Genomic DNA, 17,239 nt, shown 5'->3' on the forward strand with positions numbered 1-17,239 from the left:
CTGTTAACCTTAGTTCATTATTCCCTATGCCCTCGACAAACTGGTATAGACCCTACCTTGTGAAGGCGTTTGACTAGACCTTCATTGTACTCTTGGCTGCCCTCAATCATGCCAGTTAGGGGGTTAGAGAACCATTCTTTGAACTCGCGATGAGACTGGAAGACATGGGGCATCAAAAAGTGCATCAAGGACCACAGTTCCATGAGGCTGTTTTGCAAGGGTGTTCCTGTCAGGAGCAGGCGTCTCTGGCTGCAAAGAGGAAAATGGAATGAGGAGGAGGATGATCAGCAAAACATTCTCCAAGCGTTCACCTTCCAAGCATCCCACCCTTCAGGACAAGTCTGCTGCTGCTGCTAAGTCGCTTCAGTCATGTCCGACTCTGTGCCACCCGACAGATGGTAGCCCACCAGGCTCCCCCGTCCCTGGGATTCTCCAGGCAAGAACACTGGAGTAGGTTTAGAACAAGTCTACTCTCCCACAAATTCTGGACATCTCCTTCTTCACCTGTTGAAGTTGAGCAATGACTGCCAGCGCTGTGACTTAAAGTTCTTGATGTTCTGAGCCTCATCCAATATAAGATAGCGCCAGTTCTTGCGGCGGAAGGCCTGGTGGTCCTGCAGCACCAGCTTGTAAGATGTGATACACACATGGAAGGCATTGGGCTTGGTCCAGCCCTGTAGTACGAAGAGAAAGTAGCAGAAAGTAGGGTGAAAAGAACGAACAAAAAGAAGACATCCTAAGGTCTTCAAGGGACAGCAGTCAGGCTGGGAAAAGAGTCCCAGGAGCAGAATAGGGTAACAGAAAAGGAAGGAAAAGAAATTCATTTGAGGACAGGACCTAAAAGTATAGGAGGCATCAACAGTGGAGGGGAGTGATCACATGGGGGAGCAAACCTGCCGCTTGAGCTTCCTCTCTTTCTGGGCTCCATAGTAAGTGAGGATTTTAAAGCTGGGGCACCAACGTTTCAGCTCCATCTCCCAGTTCAACATCACGCTGGTGGGGACAATGATCAAATGGGGACCCCAGTTACCTGTTTAGCAAAAGAATTAAGAGATGTACAGCACAGTGACTTCAGTTAATAATACTGTACTGCCAAGAGACTAGATCTTAAAAGTGCTCATCACAAGAAAAACCAAAATGTTTTGTAACTATGTATGATGATGGATGTTAACTAGTCTTACAAGATTGTCATTTTACACTGAATATACATATTCAGTCATTATGTTGTACACCTGAAACTAATATAATGTTATGTTAATTACACCTCATTAAAAAATAAAGACTTGAAGAAATTTGGGGCAAAGGAATTTTTTAAATGATGAAAGATGGTTAAGAAATACAAACTTTGGAGTTCTGGTTCTCACATATAAACTGTGAACATTCTGTCCCAATGTTCCTTCCTAAGAATCATAGCACCATAATATAAATAAACCCACTCACAAAACAGAAACAGACTCAGACACAAAAAACAAAATTATGTTTACTGAAAGGGAAACAGGAGGAGGGATAAATTAAGAGTATGGAATTAACAGATATGCACTACTACAAGTAAAACATATTAAAAGGATTTACTATATAGCACAGGGAATTACACTCAGTCTTACAATAATCTAAAAGGAAAAGCATCTGAAAAAGAATTATGTATATATGTATAACTAAATCACTTTGCTGTACACCTGAAACTAACGCAAAATTGTAAATCAACTAAATCAAAATCGAAGGAGAAAATAAAAAAGAATCCCAGTGCCCACACTAACCTCTCTATACAATTACTGATTAGATTCCATAAAGCTACTTAGCAGCAAGAGGGTTTCATGGTGCTACAGCTGAAGTCATTAAACGAGCTTCTCAGGAAATTGGCCAGGGAGACCCAAGAAGAAGGGCCCTGCCTAATTACCTTTCTCACAGGCCAAGTGGGCAAGCAGGGAAATAGTCTGGATGGTCTTGCCTAACCCCATCTCATCAGCAAGAATGCCATTAAGCTTCTTCTCATACATAGTAACCAGCCAGTCCAGCCCAATGTGTTGGTACTCTCGGAGCTGGCCCCGCAGGAGCAAGGGGATGGGTGTCTTCACCTGGTGGGGAGGAAGAGAGGTATCACAACAGAACTGAGGCATCTGTCACTGAGAAACAGGAAAGTGAAGATTCGAGAAGGCAGAAGCTTGGGCCTGGATATACCTGGGTAGTGGCCAAGGTATAACCCTTGGGCTGGAGACTTTCAGCTGCTGCAGCGATGTCAGTAATTTCTTTCTTAGGGCCTAGAGTGGTGGTGGGCCCTGGGGTGGGAGGTCCACTGCCCCCATCTGCCTCACTCTGGTCTTCATCCCGGGCAAGCAAGTACTCCACCCCAAAGTCATCATCTTCCTCCTCTTCCTCATCTGCTTGGCTCTGTGATTGGGACTCCTCAGATTCCTCAGACTCGGATTCCTCTGATTCCGAGCTCTCACTTGTTTCTTCCTCTTCCGAATGTTCCTCATCCTCATCCTCACTCTGTTCCTCAGCAGAGTCTGAAGCACAAGACCAAGGCTTAGTGTTCACCATACCTGCTCCTCAAGTCCTTGCCCTTCCCAGTTCGTCCCTCATGACCACACATTCACCTGATTGACTGCTACTATCCTCCTGAGGAGCCTCTTCAGCTTCTGCGGCCCCCTCTGGTTCACAGTCAGAGCTGTTAGCCTCAACTTCATCCTCATCTTCCTCTTCACTGCTCCCAGAACCTGGGGCAGAGGCATCAGACGCATAGGCTCCTGCATACCGCTGCAGTAACTCCTCCATAGACAGCTCACCTGGAAGAGAAGTGAACAGTAAGCCTTCAGGTGCTTCATGAGGAAAAACAGGAGGTCTGAGTGGCGCTAGTTCATTTTACTTCAGGCTCTGCAGACACTGCTAGGCCCAGGTCAGAGGAGAGGCAAAAGAGTTTACTTTCAGCACCAGCTACTTTCAGCTAAGTCCCTTAACATGGGCCAAAACAATGGATGGCACTGCCTTCACTGGGAAGGATGGTATCAATCTGATGAACCTCCCTTTTAAGGTTCAGGTTAAACAAGGCCACTACCATATTCCCATAGTTCTTCCCTTCACTTGCTCTCACATCACTATGTTCAAATTTCCACTATAACCAGTCATAATTTTCTATTTATAGCTATTCACTTATAAATCTGTCATTAGATCTGGAGTTCCTCCAGGAGGGATAAAAGTGTCTTATTCATCTCTTTATCTCTGGCATTCTGCACAGAAAGACCAAGTGGATACTCAGTAAAACATCTGGTGTCACCTTCTCGAGCCAATTCGCTCAGCTCCATGGCATGATCCACCTCCCCTTCCAACTGCTCTTCAGCTGCTATGGTATCCTCTTCATCCTCCGCTAGGAAAGAGAATGAAACAAGATCAAGTGGGACAGAAGTTCAGGTCATACAGTCCAAGTAGAAGAGGTGAAAAAGCCTGAAACATCAGGTTCAGATGATTCAAGGGATAAGAAGCAACAGGACTGAGAACAGGTCTGACCTTCATCCTCATTGGCAGTAAACTCTTCATCATCCTCATCTGGATGCCAAGGCTGTTTGTTGCGCTGTGTGACAGAGGGTGGGGGCTTTACCTGAATAGCAAAGGGTAAGAAAAGAAAAAGTCTATGGTTAGAGTAGCAAGAGAAAGACCCAACACTGAGTAAAATGTCAGAATACTCTCTGTCCCATCAACTGACAGTTGCCACTGACACAATCTCAGGGCAAAGATATCATCAAGGGTTTTCAATTTTAGCACCAGCTACCAAATCCTGGCCCCACGACCTGGGGGAGGACCTGTGAAAGTGCTAGAAAAGAAATACAGGCCCCAACAACAACCCCGTGCACTCAGACATATGGAAAAACAGAGCTTAGGTCCAAAAGAGACTTCAAGGTTACCATCCCAGGTCCAAACCAGCAAGTGAGTATTAGGGACATTTCACAGAAGTGACAAGGGCCAAGGTATGTATTTTTTCAAGGTCACACAGCAATCCGAAGAGTGCAGAGTGCATATATTCTTCCACACATCAGAAATATGCCCATCTCAGGCTGTAACTTGCCCAAACCCAGATTCTTTCCTATCCATCCTCAAATGAGAGCCCAATTGCTCAGACCAGGGAGAACGCCTGAAAACCACCACGAACTTTACAGACCAGAAGAACTCAGTCCTTTTGAGGCTCTCCCTCTGCGCCTACTCTGAATCCACCTTCTATCTCCTTAGGCCATACCTTCAACACCTGAGAGGGTTCTTCTTCACCCCCTTCTTCAGGACCATCTCGGGAGTCACTCTCGTGAGATGAGGGAGTTCCTGAGGGGCTGGAAGGCCCTCCTAGCAGCTGAGGGGGGAGGGAACGGAGCAGCTCTTCCAGTGGCAGTTCACCCTCACGACGAAGTAGCTCAATCTCACGCCTCTGGGTCTCTGCATCATTGCCTTCCTGCTGTTCTTCAACCTCAATTGTCTCCTCATCATCCTCTTCCTCCTCCTCTTGGGGTTGGAAGTCCCCATCTATAGCAGGAGAACAAGGTCACAAAGTCCACGGGGCCCTGCAAGCCACAGGGTGGGTTTTCAGCTCCAGAAAGGGTACATGAGGAAGAGTAACAGAGCTAAAGAGGACACACACCTTCATCATCCATCCGGGCACCTGGGGGTGGAGGACTAGAGGCAGCCGAGGAAGAGCCAAGGCAAGGGGAAGAACCAGCCTTGCTGGAGGCTAGCGGCTGGTTGAGGCTCTGTGACAGAAGGTCTGAGTACTTTTCAGTTTGCCCCACAATGAAGTCCAGGTGCAGGTCCAGGGCTTTTTTCCTCTTTTCCTCAAGCCGGGACTGTTGCTTGAATTGCACCACCTGCCATAAACAGGAAATGGAGGGATCACCAAAATAACCTTTTACTTTGTACTATTACTTAACATTTAGAGAAGCCTCCTGTATGCTAGGCCCTGGCTTTTCAGGAGGGAAGAGCTAAACGACCTTAAGGATGCTTCCAAGGAAAGCAGAAAGGAGGTACAGGAGAGAGAAGAGCCACCTTAGTCTCAGGCAATGGGGAAAGACTTACAAATGTATCTGGAGCTGAATCATAAACATTAAGTAGGTGTTCCCTAAGTGAAAATGAGGAGACAGACACTCCTAGCAGCAGGAAAAGCATGTGTAAATGGCCATAGATACACAAAACAACGTTTGAAGTGGAAAGGAAAGGAACTGGCAAGACACAAGAATGAAAATATGGACAGAAGCCAGATAATACTTAAGGAACAATTACAACTTAATGTTGATATATGGGAGCAATTCAATTAATGAGAACTTAGATGTTATTTAAGCAGCTAAATGGCACAGACAGGTTTTAGAAAAAGCATGCTGAATGCCCTGCAAAGGACAGATGGCCTAGAGAAGTCAAAAAGTCCTATTAACAATAGCCAAAGGCAGGGCCTGTATTTTTCCACTGTAATTCTCTTTCTCATAGCACTCAATGCTTGAAAGGTCCAACACACAACAGAAACATCATTAGCGTTGCAGGAAATCATAATTACTCTCTCAAGGAGAATTTCTGATCATTCCTGTTACCATGCTATCCACCCATTAAACCCAATGCATTTCCCTTTCCCAGTCTCTGCTGCCCACCTTCTCCACATTGCTCCAAAACTGCCTAACATCCTTGGCCATGGCAGAGGCGATTCGGCGCAGTTTGGCCTGCTCCTCCCTCCGGGCCCGTTCCTCTTTCTGCCGCTGCTCCTCATGGTGCCGGATCACCATTCGCACCACCTGTGGGAATGAAGTGAAAACACTCCAAGGCCAGACCCCTGGCCTCTCCCCAAGTCAAGAGCAAACAGAAAAATCAAAGCCAAGAATCCAGTGGATTCAGACCTTGCCTCTTGAGACTAGAGGCATTTTTAAGCACCCTACACTATTATGTTTGGTTCCCTTCCAACAAACCTAACCATCAAGGAAAAGCAACCCTGAAACAAAAGTGGAAGGTAGTAGGCCCAGTTGAAGACGTACCTTACGGGCAACACCCCGTTTCCAACGGCGCTCCTGAGCGAAGTCAGCAGAGAGCCACTGCATCTCCTCACACAGATAGTCCCAGTGGCCCTTGGGGCGGGGAGGCTCCGGCACCTTAGGCAGCCTCTTCAGTGACCAGAAACCCTCCTTCCGCAGCTCAGCAATTCGAGTCTCAATCTCAGCCTCCTAACAAGGGAGAGTTAGATCAGTCAAGTTACTGGACATATACTTCATCTCATGACCATGGCTGAATCCTTGGGCTATGACTACATATAAGCACTGACTGGACTGAGTATTATATGCTTGTCTTGAGTCAACATTATCAATACCACCTCTAAGAGTTGATCTTATATGCTCTTCAGGTGACTAAAAAAAATTTCAGAAAGATGAAGTGATTTACTTGAGACTACACAGGGCTTCCCTGGTGGTGCAGAGGTTAAAGCGTCTGCCTGCAACATGGGAGACCTGGGTTCGATCCCTGGGTGGGGAAGATCCCCTGGAGACGGAAATGGCAACCCACTCCAGTATTCTTGCCTGGAGAATCCCATGGACAGAAGAGCTTGGTGGGCTACAGTCCACAGGTCTGCAAAGAGTCGGACACGACTGAGCGACTTCACTTTCACACAGGTAGGAAGTGATAAGGACTGAGAATTAAAAATAGGTCCAGTGACTCCAACCCCACTCCAGTACTCTTGCATGGAAAATCCCATGGATGGAGGAGCCTGGTAGGCTGCAGTACATGGGGTCACTAAGAATCAGACACAACTGAGCGACTTCACTTTCACTTTTCATTTTCATGCATTGGAAAAGGCAATGGCAACCCACTCCAGTATTCTTGCCTGGAGAATCCCAGGGACGGGGGAGCCTGGTGGGCTGCTGTCTATGGGGTCGCACAGAGTCAGACTGAAGCAACTTAGCAGCAGCAGCCAATGACTCCAAACACCAGATTTCATGCTCTTTCCGTTAATTCACACTTCACACTTTATGAATATAGGCAAGACTTGGGAAAACAAAACCCAAGGGGAGGTTCCCAGAGAACCCAGGACAGCAAGCTTCCTTACTAACTCTAGCTACAAGGGCTTTTCAAGGCTGGTAAATTCTTACACAAGAGTAATCATACTTATGCTAAGAGTCCAATTGACATGATTCTGTTTTTTAAAAACATTTTTATTTTGTAGAGATTACTGCAAAATTATACACAAAAAGATTAACAGTGATTAGTGTAACAAAATTATGACACTTTCTACACTGATTATATCTTCTAAGAAAAATGAAAGCACTTGAAATTTTTCTTTAATAGAAGTGACCTAGGACAACTCAGGACAACTGCCCTCATTATTTTTGTCCTCTCCTGACAAAGTTAAAGCAAAGGAACTAACAGCAATATATGAGACAGGGAATTAAATGGCCTGATGTTCACCAAGGAAACACCAAGAAAGACATGGATATTAGACCAACAACTCTCAAAGCTGAGCATGCATCAAAATCATCTGTACTGCTTTTAAGAGTATTGGACCCCATGCCTAGAGTTTTAAATGGGTAGGAAGAAAAGAGATGTGAAGAATTTGCATTTCTAGTATGTTTCCAGGTAATAAGGCTGATATTGCTGGCCCAGAGATCACATTTACCTCTGCTAAGTATAACAGAGATTATAGGAGACAAACATAAAGTGGAAACTAGTAAATTTTAGAAACCAGCTAAATTTTTTTTTAGCTTACAAAGCACTTTCATGTCTATTTTCTCTTTTAACTCCTTTTTTTAAAATTAAAAATAAATGTTTTTAAATTACTTTTATTTATTTACTTGGCTGCACTGGGTCTCAGCTGCCACATGCAGGATCTTTAGTTGTGGTATGTGGGACCTAGTTCCCTGAACAGGAATCTAACTTGGGGCCCCCACACTGGGAGTGTGGAGTCTTTTTTTTTTTAATTTGGCTATGCAGCATACAGGAACAAAGTTCCTTGACCAGGGATCACCCCCTGCACTGGAAGCTTGGAGTCTTAACCACTGGACCCCCAGGGAAGTGCCAACTTAAACTTTTAAGTAGCCCATTGGCTATTACACCACCCTTATTTTACAGAAAAGAAAAGCAGCTCAGAGTTCAAGCAACTTGCTCAAAATCATGTAAGTCAAAGCAGAGCCTATATTCTAAATCAAAAACAAGGAAAGAAGTGTTAGGTACTCATGGGACACAGGAGTTCAGGGAAGACGACTCCCAAGAAGCTTCACAGGCCTTTCCAATACGTACATGCTTGGCCTGCTCTGCAATTTCGGCATGGCTCTTCTCCCACTTTGGGCCCCTGTTAGCCAGGTCAGTAGGCTGGGGTAAGCTGAGCCCCTCCAAGGGCACTGTGGCACCATCTGGGGGCCCTGGAGGTCCATCCAAAGAGGAATCTTGAGCTATATGCTGGGGGGAGATGCCGCCTGCCCCACTAGAGGCTGGGGAACTGGATGAGGCAGGGGACACGGGATTGCTGCCTGTCATGCCGTCCGACACCATCTAGAAAAGACAGAAATGAGAAATAAAATGAATGCTTAGTAGCACTCTAAGGGGTTTTAAGCACATTACTTCATTCTATCTTCCCATGAAAAAACTCTGGAGTAGGGTATCAACCTTATTTTTATAAACACAGCATTTGGGATAGTTTTAATAAGGTATTCAAGATGGCAAGTCCAAGTTTCCAGTAAACACTTATCATGCAAGAGGAATTATAGCCTGACATTTACATAATTCCTCAATTCAAAAATTCTAAGATAGCACATGACTTCAAATCTTAATGATTTTTTCAGAACCTCCATGAGTTCCGCTCAAATAAACAACTCCCTATTCTTCCCTCCTTTTCACAGCAAGTATGGCAGATTCATCAATGCAAATAAATCTGAGCTACCACCAAATTTAAAGGGCAACAAAAAAGCCCCACATCACCCAAACCTCTATATGTTCATCACTAGTCTTGTTAAAGTTTCCTTTACTGGAGAGGTGGGAAGGGAAAGAGAGGGTTGGTCACTGTTCTCAAACATCTACCTATTACAAGGTACTGCACAAACAATAATAAGTAGAGAACAAAGTCCGACTTAAATTGCGGATAGTGAGGGAACTCATGAAATTCTCTCTGGCACACAAGCTTCACAGTATGCCACTCAAATTCCTACCTGAACTATGAAAGATATCATGCCACAGAATTTCCCAGGCAAATTATAAATATCAAACCCATAACCATCAAAAGTCTACTGTATAGAAATCTAGGTCTGTCCAGTTTTTAAAGTCATGATTTTTTTCCCCAATCTCCAACACTCCCTCAATGTAAGAAAAGATCAATACACCCCATCTATAAAGCTTACCTCCTTTCAGTTCCAAAAGAAACTGAGCTATTCTCAAAGCACAGTCTTGAAAGCATTTTGTCACAAAACTCATTTCCAACCTGGCCTAATTCAAACTTTTGCAGGTAATAAGGAGTTTCCATGCTCTTACCGATCAACAAAACACTAATGTAAAGAGGAATATGTGTATCCAACAGGCTTGACAGCCCACCTGAGTATCAAAAACTCTCCAAACTCAGCTACCTAGCTATCGAGGATCATGGAAACATGGCTAAAACCTGCCACATTCCTTGTGCCTCAAAGCCAGCAGCCCAAAGCAGCAGCAGAGAAGGAATCTACCCCACTTTCTAACCTGTGTTTGCAAGATTGGGAGCTGAGGGTGAGCAGGGGAGGGGCAGCTCTGCATGGTCCCACTCCCAGGCTCCTCTTTGGATGCCTGAAGAACGACTGGGTCGTTGTCACCACTGCTGCTGGCCGAGGGGCTGGCGTCCGGCTGCAGGGCATGCTGGGAGCTGGCCTCATTCTGGGCCACAGGCCACCGGGACCCGCCTTCCAGGGCCCGGGGCCCACTAGGGCGTCCCAGCCTCCGCTCAGGTCCACCGGCCTCTGGAGCACCTAAAGTAGGGTAAAAACAGTAGAAAGTGGATTTAGAAAGATTAAATAATCTTTTTAAAACCCAGGAATAACACTAACAAAGATAACTGAACAGTGATTACAGCTTAAGTTTCTTGAGCATCTATTATGTGTCGAATTCTTTACTTAGTACTTACTTGATGTGTTCTATAATTCTCACATCTTCCTTACAAACCAGATACTTTTCAAGCCATGATAAATGTTTATTTAGTTCCCTCTACATGCTGAAAAAAAGAGCTATGCAGAAAAGATGGCTGACTTAAATGGAGCTTACATTCTAGTATTTCTAAGTTAGGAAATCATAATGCAAATAGAGCAAATGACTTGCACAAGGTCACACAGTAAAGAAGTAGGAGGAGGAGAACAGACTAAGACAGTCTGATGTCAAAACCCAAGAATGTGCTACTCTCCTTGGTGGAGGCAGGCTGTGATTCAGATCTCTCTCTATCCATAGACTCAGTACTGTGTTGCACCACAATCATTGTCTTAAACATCTCTCCATTAGCATCAGTATATGGAAGTGGTATTTGAGCCCTCACCTGTGTGAGCTGAGACCACACCCCCTGTGAAAGTCTGCACTTCCACGGTGCCGCCGTACTGAGGGGAATCAGGCCTGAAACAGGGAGGAAAACAGCAGTGAGGAACTAATTCACATCTACCAACACCCATCAAAGCCTTCTTTACACCAACTTTTGAAGTTTTTTAATAAACCCAAGTCAGTTGAAAGGCTGAAGAGAATTAACAGTAGTAGAAAAAGATCACATTTCCAAAAATTGAAAACAAACCATGTGCTGTGAAAACAGAATTTCTTAGGGATATTAGATTCTGGCTGGGGAAGAGAAGCTGGCAAGTGAAGCCTCGACAACAAGTTTAAAAAGCTGAAGGATAAAAGGCTCCAACCGCTGAAATTAACAAAGCCAAAAAAGCTGTCACATCCAGAAGCTCAAAAGATGCTGGCTGTCTGGCAGCCTGCTCTCCTTTCCAGTGAGGGCTGAACACAGGAGAATCTACCCTTCCTCAGGGGAGCCCTTTGACTCCTACACCTGCCCCATAAGACACTTCCTCAAACACCAGAACTAGAGCTGCCTTAGAGTAGCACTCAGAGGTAAGGAAAGCCTAAAAGCAAAGAACCATACTCCGGAAATAGGCAGGGTAAACCCACAAAAGTCCCGGAAGTGTTTCCCCAGTGTTTAAGGAAATTCCTTAACCACGGCGCAGCCTTTGATTCACTCGCTGTTCCACAAGTCACTGGAATCGCGCTAACAACCAGAATCAAGAAATATGAACTCCCGACCCCCGGCTGCATTACCGTCTCCCAGCGTGTCCCAACAGCCTGACCCGGCGTGACCCCTGACCTCTGCCCCAACTTGCCACTAGCCCTAAGATGGCCCCGCCCCCTCCTAGACTCCCACCCCACCCAACGTGAGCGACTGGGGGAGGGGCCCGCGCGTGCGCGCCTGGAGGCGGAGAGAGCCGGCTGCGCGCACCGCCCGGGGGCTCCCGCCAGAACCCAAACCCACGCACACAAGGGTCGCAAAGCTAGGCAGTCTTTCATCCCTGCCGGTCAGGGAGCAACCCCCCACCACCACCAGACCGCGAAAAGCTGAGATAAAGGAGGGCTAGTGCCGCCAGGTCCTAGCTCCTGACTGGATATGGTGGGCGCGCGCCCCGACTACTCGCCCCACGCCCCCCTTCCTCTTCCCGCGCGCCCCTGAGAGGGGGCTGAGGTTGGTGGGCGGGCAGGAGCGCACCTGGGTCCGTCCTCTCAGGGCTCGCTCGCTCGCTCAGGTACGCGTGCGCAGACCGGCGGGAGGGGAGAGGAGACGCGCCCGGGCCCAGCGCCGGCCAGCCTGGCCCCCCTGAGCCTGTCTCTATGGGCGCGCGCCGACAGCCTCGCGCACCGGCCCCGGGGCCCCGGCCGAAGGTGCGCGCGCAGCATCCCGGGAAGGTGGGAGGGGAGGCGGTGGCGGAAAGATGCGCGCGCAATCACCCGTCAGGGGAGGGGGAACTGTGAGGCGTCCGCCATCTTGTCTCCCTCTCCTTACCTGCGTCCTCGGGGGCGTGCGCACCACCCCCCCTCCCGCCGAGGAGGGGGGAGGGCCCCCTCTTGGCCGCCGCCTTGGCGGCCTTTAAATTCCCCTGGGGCCCGCGGCTACTACCACCGCCTTGCTTCCACTGCTTCCTCTCGCGGCACAGTGATGCGGGCGGGCGGTGGGAAAAGTGGAAGACGCTACTCGCAGCGAACCGCCGCCGCCGCTTCTGAGGCCTCACCAAAATGGCCGCCGCCGTCTCGGCCGCCACCACCAACACCACCGCCACCACCACAGCTCACTATCGCTACCGCCGGCGCGGCCCGTCCTCTCGCGAGAAACAGTAACTGGAGGTTGGGGGAGCGAGGAAGCTCGCGTGCTAGCGTAGGGCGCTGCCCGAAGCGCAAGGCCGGCTGGGAGATGTAGTCCGCGCGGAGAAAGCGCTTGCCCGCGACGAAGCGTTTTTATCCACTACGGAACCTGCTTCTGGAGCTGCATTGCGGCTGCCAACTCGGATGAGTCCGCCTCACTTTAATAGATCACCCGGAGTGCAAAGCAATTTCTCAGGTACTTTTAGTTAGTTAGCAGTGGAGCATGGGCTTCTGGATTCATATGGCAGTCCACTTATGTAGACCTGCTTCATTTTACACAAGGGTTGTTTAGTCTCTTAAGTTGTCACCGACTCAATACAACCCCATGGACTGCAGGACGCCCGGTTTCCTCGCCTTTCGCTATTTCCCAGAGTTTGCTCAGACTTACGTTCATTGAGTCAGTGATGCTATCCAACCATCTCATCCTCTGTCTTCCCTCTTATCCCCCGTCCCTCAATCTTTCCCAGCATCAGGGTCTTTTCTAATGAGTTGGCTCTTGCCATCAGGCGGCCAAAGTATTGGAGCTTCAGCATCAGTCCTTCTAATGAATATTCAGCATTGATTTCCTTTAGGATTGACTGGTTTGATATCCTTGCAGTCCTAGGGACTCTCAAGAGTCTTCTCCGGCATCACAGTTCAAAAGCATCAATTCTTAGGCGCTCAGCCTTCTTTATGATAGTATTCCCAATAACTCCTAAGCATTTATGTTTTCTAGGTTGAGTACCCCCTTTGAGAATCTGATATCTTCACCCAGTTCATAGCCAACCAGCCTAAGTCACAAGGATACAAACACTCAAAATTTACCACCTAAAGCCTACCCTAGAAGCCAGGTTAGAAATCCAGGGTAAAGCTCTCATTCAGCTTCTCTTCATTCACTCAGTTTAGGTCTTCCCCATTCTACTCGAAGAGTTGATGATTCTCTCTGTGTAAGTGATTTAAAGTACTATTTTTCTTACAGTAAAGACCGTGAGTTGAAAACAAAAACCTAGAAGGGCCAAGAAGGTAATGTAAAAGCAAAGAGAGCAAATAAGGAATACCAGGAACAGGAGACCATATGCTCTGTCCAAAAGTAATAACCTCTGTTCAAACCACTGTTCCTGTGGTCGCCCTACAGGAATGTAGGCCAAAATACATCAGATTCAGGCTGTCAGTTTGCTACCTCTGTTCTTTGCTGGAGCCTCAGGGCACACAGAAGCATACAGGATGGATTGATTGAAAATGTAGATAAATGCCCATCTATTTAGACCCAGTTCAAAGTGTTTTTTCTAAGCCAGGATTACGTATTCTCTGAGACACCATCATAGAACTGCATTGAGCTTCCAAGAGTCTCAGATTTCTTACCCTTGCCATATAATTTTTTTTAATCCTTTTTCAAGACTTTTCCTTCAGAATTTAGCTCAAAGGCCACAACCCTCAGGTGATCTCTCTTGACCACCATCAGGCTGGTTTAATACCCCTTCTGGTTCCCACAGCCTCCTGGGCTTCTTAAAACACTGATTGAATTGTATCTGGATTCACAGTCTGTGCACCCCACCCCCCAAACTGTTGTCAACTCCTTGAAGGTAGGGCCACGGTGTATACATGACAATTCTCGATGCCAGTCTCAGATTATTCAGGAAATTTGTTAGTATTATCACACCTTATTTTAAAAATAAATAACTAATATTGGTTATGTGAGCTCAAGTCTAAAATTTGTCTTCCATTTCCATGACTGTAACTGTGGTCCAGACGCCATCATCTCGTGGCTTGGATTACTCCCGGGCCTCCCAGTTCCACCCCTGTTTTCCATTACTCTGTTCTCCACACAGCCACCAGAGTGACCTTTTCATATATATCAATCAGATCATGATGCTCTCACACTTGAAATCCCCAAATGGCATCTTAGTCCTCTTACATGAAAATTATGTATCATGGCTTAACATTCCCATAGGACAGACATGTGGAGTTGAAGAATAAATACATGTGATTCAGATTATATAAGGTTTAAGAGCAACAAAAATTAACAAAAATCAGAACAATAACCAGTAGGGGAGAAAGGTTTTAACTGGAAAGATGCACAAAGGGGATACTAGAAATGTATCAGAGGTTGGTAAACTATGGCCCAAAGAGCAGGTCCTGCACACCACCTGTTTTTTGTACAGCTGACAAGCTAAGTGTTTTCTTAAATATTTTTATTTTTGGCTGCACTGGGTCTCCATTGCTGTGAAGGCTTTCTCTAGTTGTGGCGAGCAGGGGCTACCTTTCATTGCACTTTGTGGGCTTCTTATTGTGGAGGCTTCTCTGGTTGTAGAGCATGGGCTCTAGGTTCTCAGGCTTCAGTAGTTGCTCAGTATTTGTGGCTCCCAGGCTCTAGGGCACAGGCTCAGTAGTTGTGATGCATAGGCTTAGTTGCTCCACAGCTTATGGGATCTTTCTGGACCAGGGATTGAACCCATGTCCCCTGCATTGGCAGATGGATTTTTAACCACCAGACCACCAGGGAAGTCCTAGGAAAGGCTTTTATATTTTCAAATGGTTGAAGAAAAAAGAAGGAAAATATTTTGTAATATGTTAAAATTACATGTAATTCAAATTTCAGTGTCTGTAACTAAAGATTTATGGGAATCAGACCATGCCCATTCATTACATAGCAACTAGGGCTGCCTTCCTGTAATAGTGGAGCTGAGTAGTTGCACCAGAGACCATAGGCCTACAAAGCCTAAACTCTTTTCTGTCTGGCACCTTACCAAAAATGTTTGCTGACTCCTGTTTTATATCTCGATCTAGATAAGGTCACATCCATGGGTGAATACAGATGTAAACCTTCACTAAAATGTCCATGTAAAAATTGTATACTTGCAACTAATGCACCACAACTACTGAGCCAGTGCTCCAGAGCCCATGAACCACAGCTACTGAAGCCCAAAGTAACAAGAGAAACCACACAATGAGAAGCCTGAGCACCACCACTAGAGAGTAGCCCCCTCGCTGAAACTGGAGAGAGCTCTCACGCAGCAACGAAGACCCAGCACAGCCAAAAATAAATACATCTTGAAAAATATATCTAAAAAAAAAAATTGTAGGACTTCCCTGGTGGTTCAGTGATAAAGAATCCACCTGCCAGCGCAGGAGACATGGGGTCAATCGCTGATCCAGGAAGATCCCACATACGGTGGCGCAACAAAGCCCATGGGCCACAAGTACTGAGCCTGTGCTCTAGATCCTGGGAGCCACCATTCCTGAACCCACGTGCCTGAGAGCCATGGCACTGAGAAGCCTGTACACCACAACTACAGAGTATCCCCCACTCACCACAACTAGAGAAAGGCCTGCACAGCAACAAAGACCCAGCACAGCCAAAAAGAGATAATTTTTAAAATTGTACATTGTATATATCTCACAACGTGTATTTTTTTACTTTCTTTTTCAATAAAGTAACCCTAAAGGATATGATCCCTTCTATTTTTTTTAACCTCATATACCTCTCCTTCACTGTAGTATAGCCACCACACTCTTCTCCAAAACATCCATCACTTCTGCTTTCAGAGCCTTCATCTCCATTGTTCCCTCTGTCTAAAACCTTTTCTCAGAGTTCTGTGACGATCCACCGGTTAAAACACAGTGCTTTCACTGCCATGAGTGCAAGTTCAATCCCGAGTCGGGGAACCAAGATCCCACAAACCATGTGGCTCAGCCAAAAAGTAATGATGATAATAATAATAAAGGTAAATAAAAATTAAAAATCTTTCTCATGGCCAGCTCTCCCTTTTCATGAAGGTCTTAGTCCAAATGTTGCCTCCTTAGAGAAATTCCCTGACATTAAGTAGCTCTTTCCCTGCCAGTCACTCTATCACATGCCTTTTTCACAACCCTTACTGAAATTATTAATGTATTTGTATGCTTGTTTATTGTCTGCCCCGTTCCCACTTAAAGATGAACTCCTTGAGAGCAGGGACATTGTCAACAGGGTTCATAGTCTCTAGATAATTAATCTATGAAAAATATTTCAAACAACCCTGTGATGAAGAGATTTTTGTTCTGTTAGACAAATGAGATTTTGGTTGAATGAAAAGTAAATGTTTCAAGATTTAATATTGTCAAGATGTCAGTTCTGCCTAACTTGAACTATAGGTTCAATGCAGTCCCAGTCAAAATCTCAGCAAGTTGTTGTGTGCATATCAACAAGCTGAATCTAAGGTTTGTATGGAGAGTCAAAAGAACAGAATAGCCAAAACAGTATTGAGAACAACGTTGGAAGACTGACACTACCAGACTTCAGACCTCATTATAAAGCCACAGCCATCAAGATGGTGTAGTACTGGCAAGAGAATGGACAGGTCAGTGGAACAGAATAGACAGCCGAGAAATCGACCCACATAAATACAGTCTACTGATCTTTGACAACAGAGCAAAAGCAGTTCTATAGAACAAAGATAGTCTTTTCAACAAATGGTGCTGAAACAACTGGACATCCACATGCAAAAAAGAATTTAGACACAGTTCCTATGCAGTTCACAAAAATTAACTCAAAATGGATCACACACTTACATATAAAGCACAAAACCATGAAACTCCTAGAAGATAACATAGGAGGAAAGCCAGGCGACTTTGTATGTGGCAATGATGACTTTTTAGATGCAACAGCAAAGGTAGGATCCATGAAGGAAATAAATGGTAAACTTGGTATCACTGAAATGAAAAAACTGCTCTGGGAAGACAACGTCAAGGGAAGGAGAGCATAAACCACAGAGAGGGGAGATGTTTGCAAAAGACCCATCTAGGAAAGGACTGTTGTTCAAAATATACAAAAAACTCTTAAAACTCGAAAATAAGAAAACAACCCGATTAAAAAAAAATAAGTCAACGATCTTTCTGGGTCAAAGAAAAACACCTCACCAAAAAAGATAAACAG

The 17,239-nt window shown here is 45.9% G+C and overlaps 1 protein-coding gene and 1 non-coding gene across 2 annotated transcripts in view; both read right to left on the reverse strand.

Moving 5' to 3' along the window:
• SRCAP (Snf2 related CREBBP activator protein) overlaps nucleotides 1–12,088 on the reverse strand; it is a 30,414-nt gene extending 18,326 nt beyond the window's left edge. Inside the window, exons 1-16 of the mRNA XM_068967226.1 lie at nucleotides 11,993–12,088; nucleotides 10,487–10,560; nucleotides 9,667–9,929; nucleotides 8,242–8,493; nucleotides 5,994–6,179; nucleotides 5,616–5,756; nucleotides 4,622–4,844; nucleotides 4,229–4,506; nucleotides 3,505–3,595; nucleotides 3,275–3,364; nucleotides 2,598–2,786; nucleotides 2,179–2,507; nucleotides 1,898–2,075; nucleotides 894–1,030; nucleotides 505–674; nucleotides 57–249 (exon numbers count right to left, since the gene is read on the reverse strand). Coding sequence (XP_068823327.1) covers nucleotides 57–249; nucleotides 505–674; nucleotides 894–1,030; nucleotides 1,898–2,075; nucleotides 2,179–2,507; nucleotides 2,598–2,786; nucleotides 3,275–3,364; nucleotides 3,505–3,595; nucleotides 4,229–4,506; nucleotides 4,622–4,844; nucleotides 5,616–5,756; nucleotides 5,994–6,179; nucleotides 8,242–8,493; nucleotides 9,667–9,720 — 2,511 coding nt within the window. The 5' untranslated portion in view covers nucleotides 9,721–9,929; nucleotides 10,487–10,560; nucleotides 11,993–12,088. The remainder of the gene's footprint in view (nucleotides 1–56; nucleotides 250–504; nucleotides 675–893; nucleotides 1,031–1,897; nucleotides 2,076–2,178; nucleotides 2,508–2,597; nucleotides 2,787–3,274; nucleotides 3,365–3,504; nucleotides 3,596–4,228; nucleotides 4,507–4,621; nucleotides 4,845–5,615; nucleotides 5,757–5,993; nucleotides 6,180–8,241; nucleotides 8,494–9,666; nucleotides 9,930–10,486; nucleotides 10,561–11,992) is intronic.
• LOC138077313 (small nucleolar RNA SNORA30/SNORA37 family) lies at nucleotides 3,682–3,812 on the reverse strand. Its single transcript, XR_011144761.1, has one exon. It is a non-coding gene; the product is annotated as a small nucleolar RNA SNORA30/SNORA37 family (small nucleolar RNA).
• Nucleotides 12,089–17,239: the final 5,151 nt, after the last annotated feature.

The sequence above is a fragment of the Capricornis sumatraensis genome, chromosome 3 (assembly GCF_032405125.1).
Source record: "Capricornis sumatraensis isolate serow.1 chromosome 3, serow.2, whole genome shotgun sequence".
Lineage (NCBI taxonomy): Eukaryota > Metazoa > Chordata > Mammalia > Artiodactyla > Bovidae > Capricornis > Capricornis sumatraensis.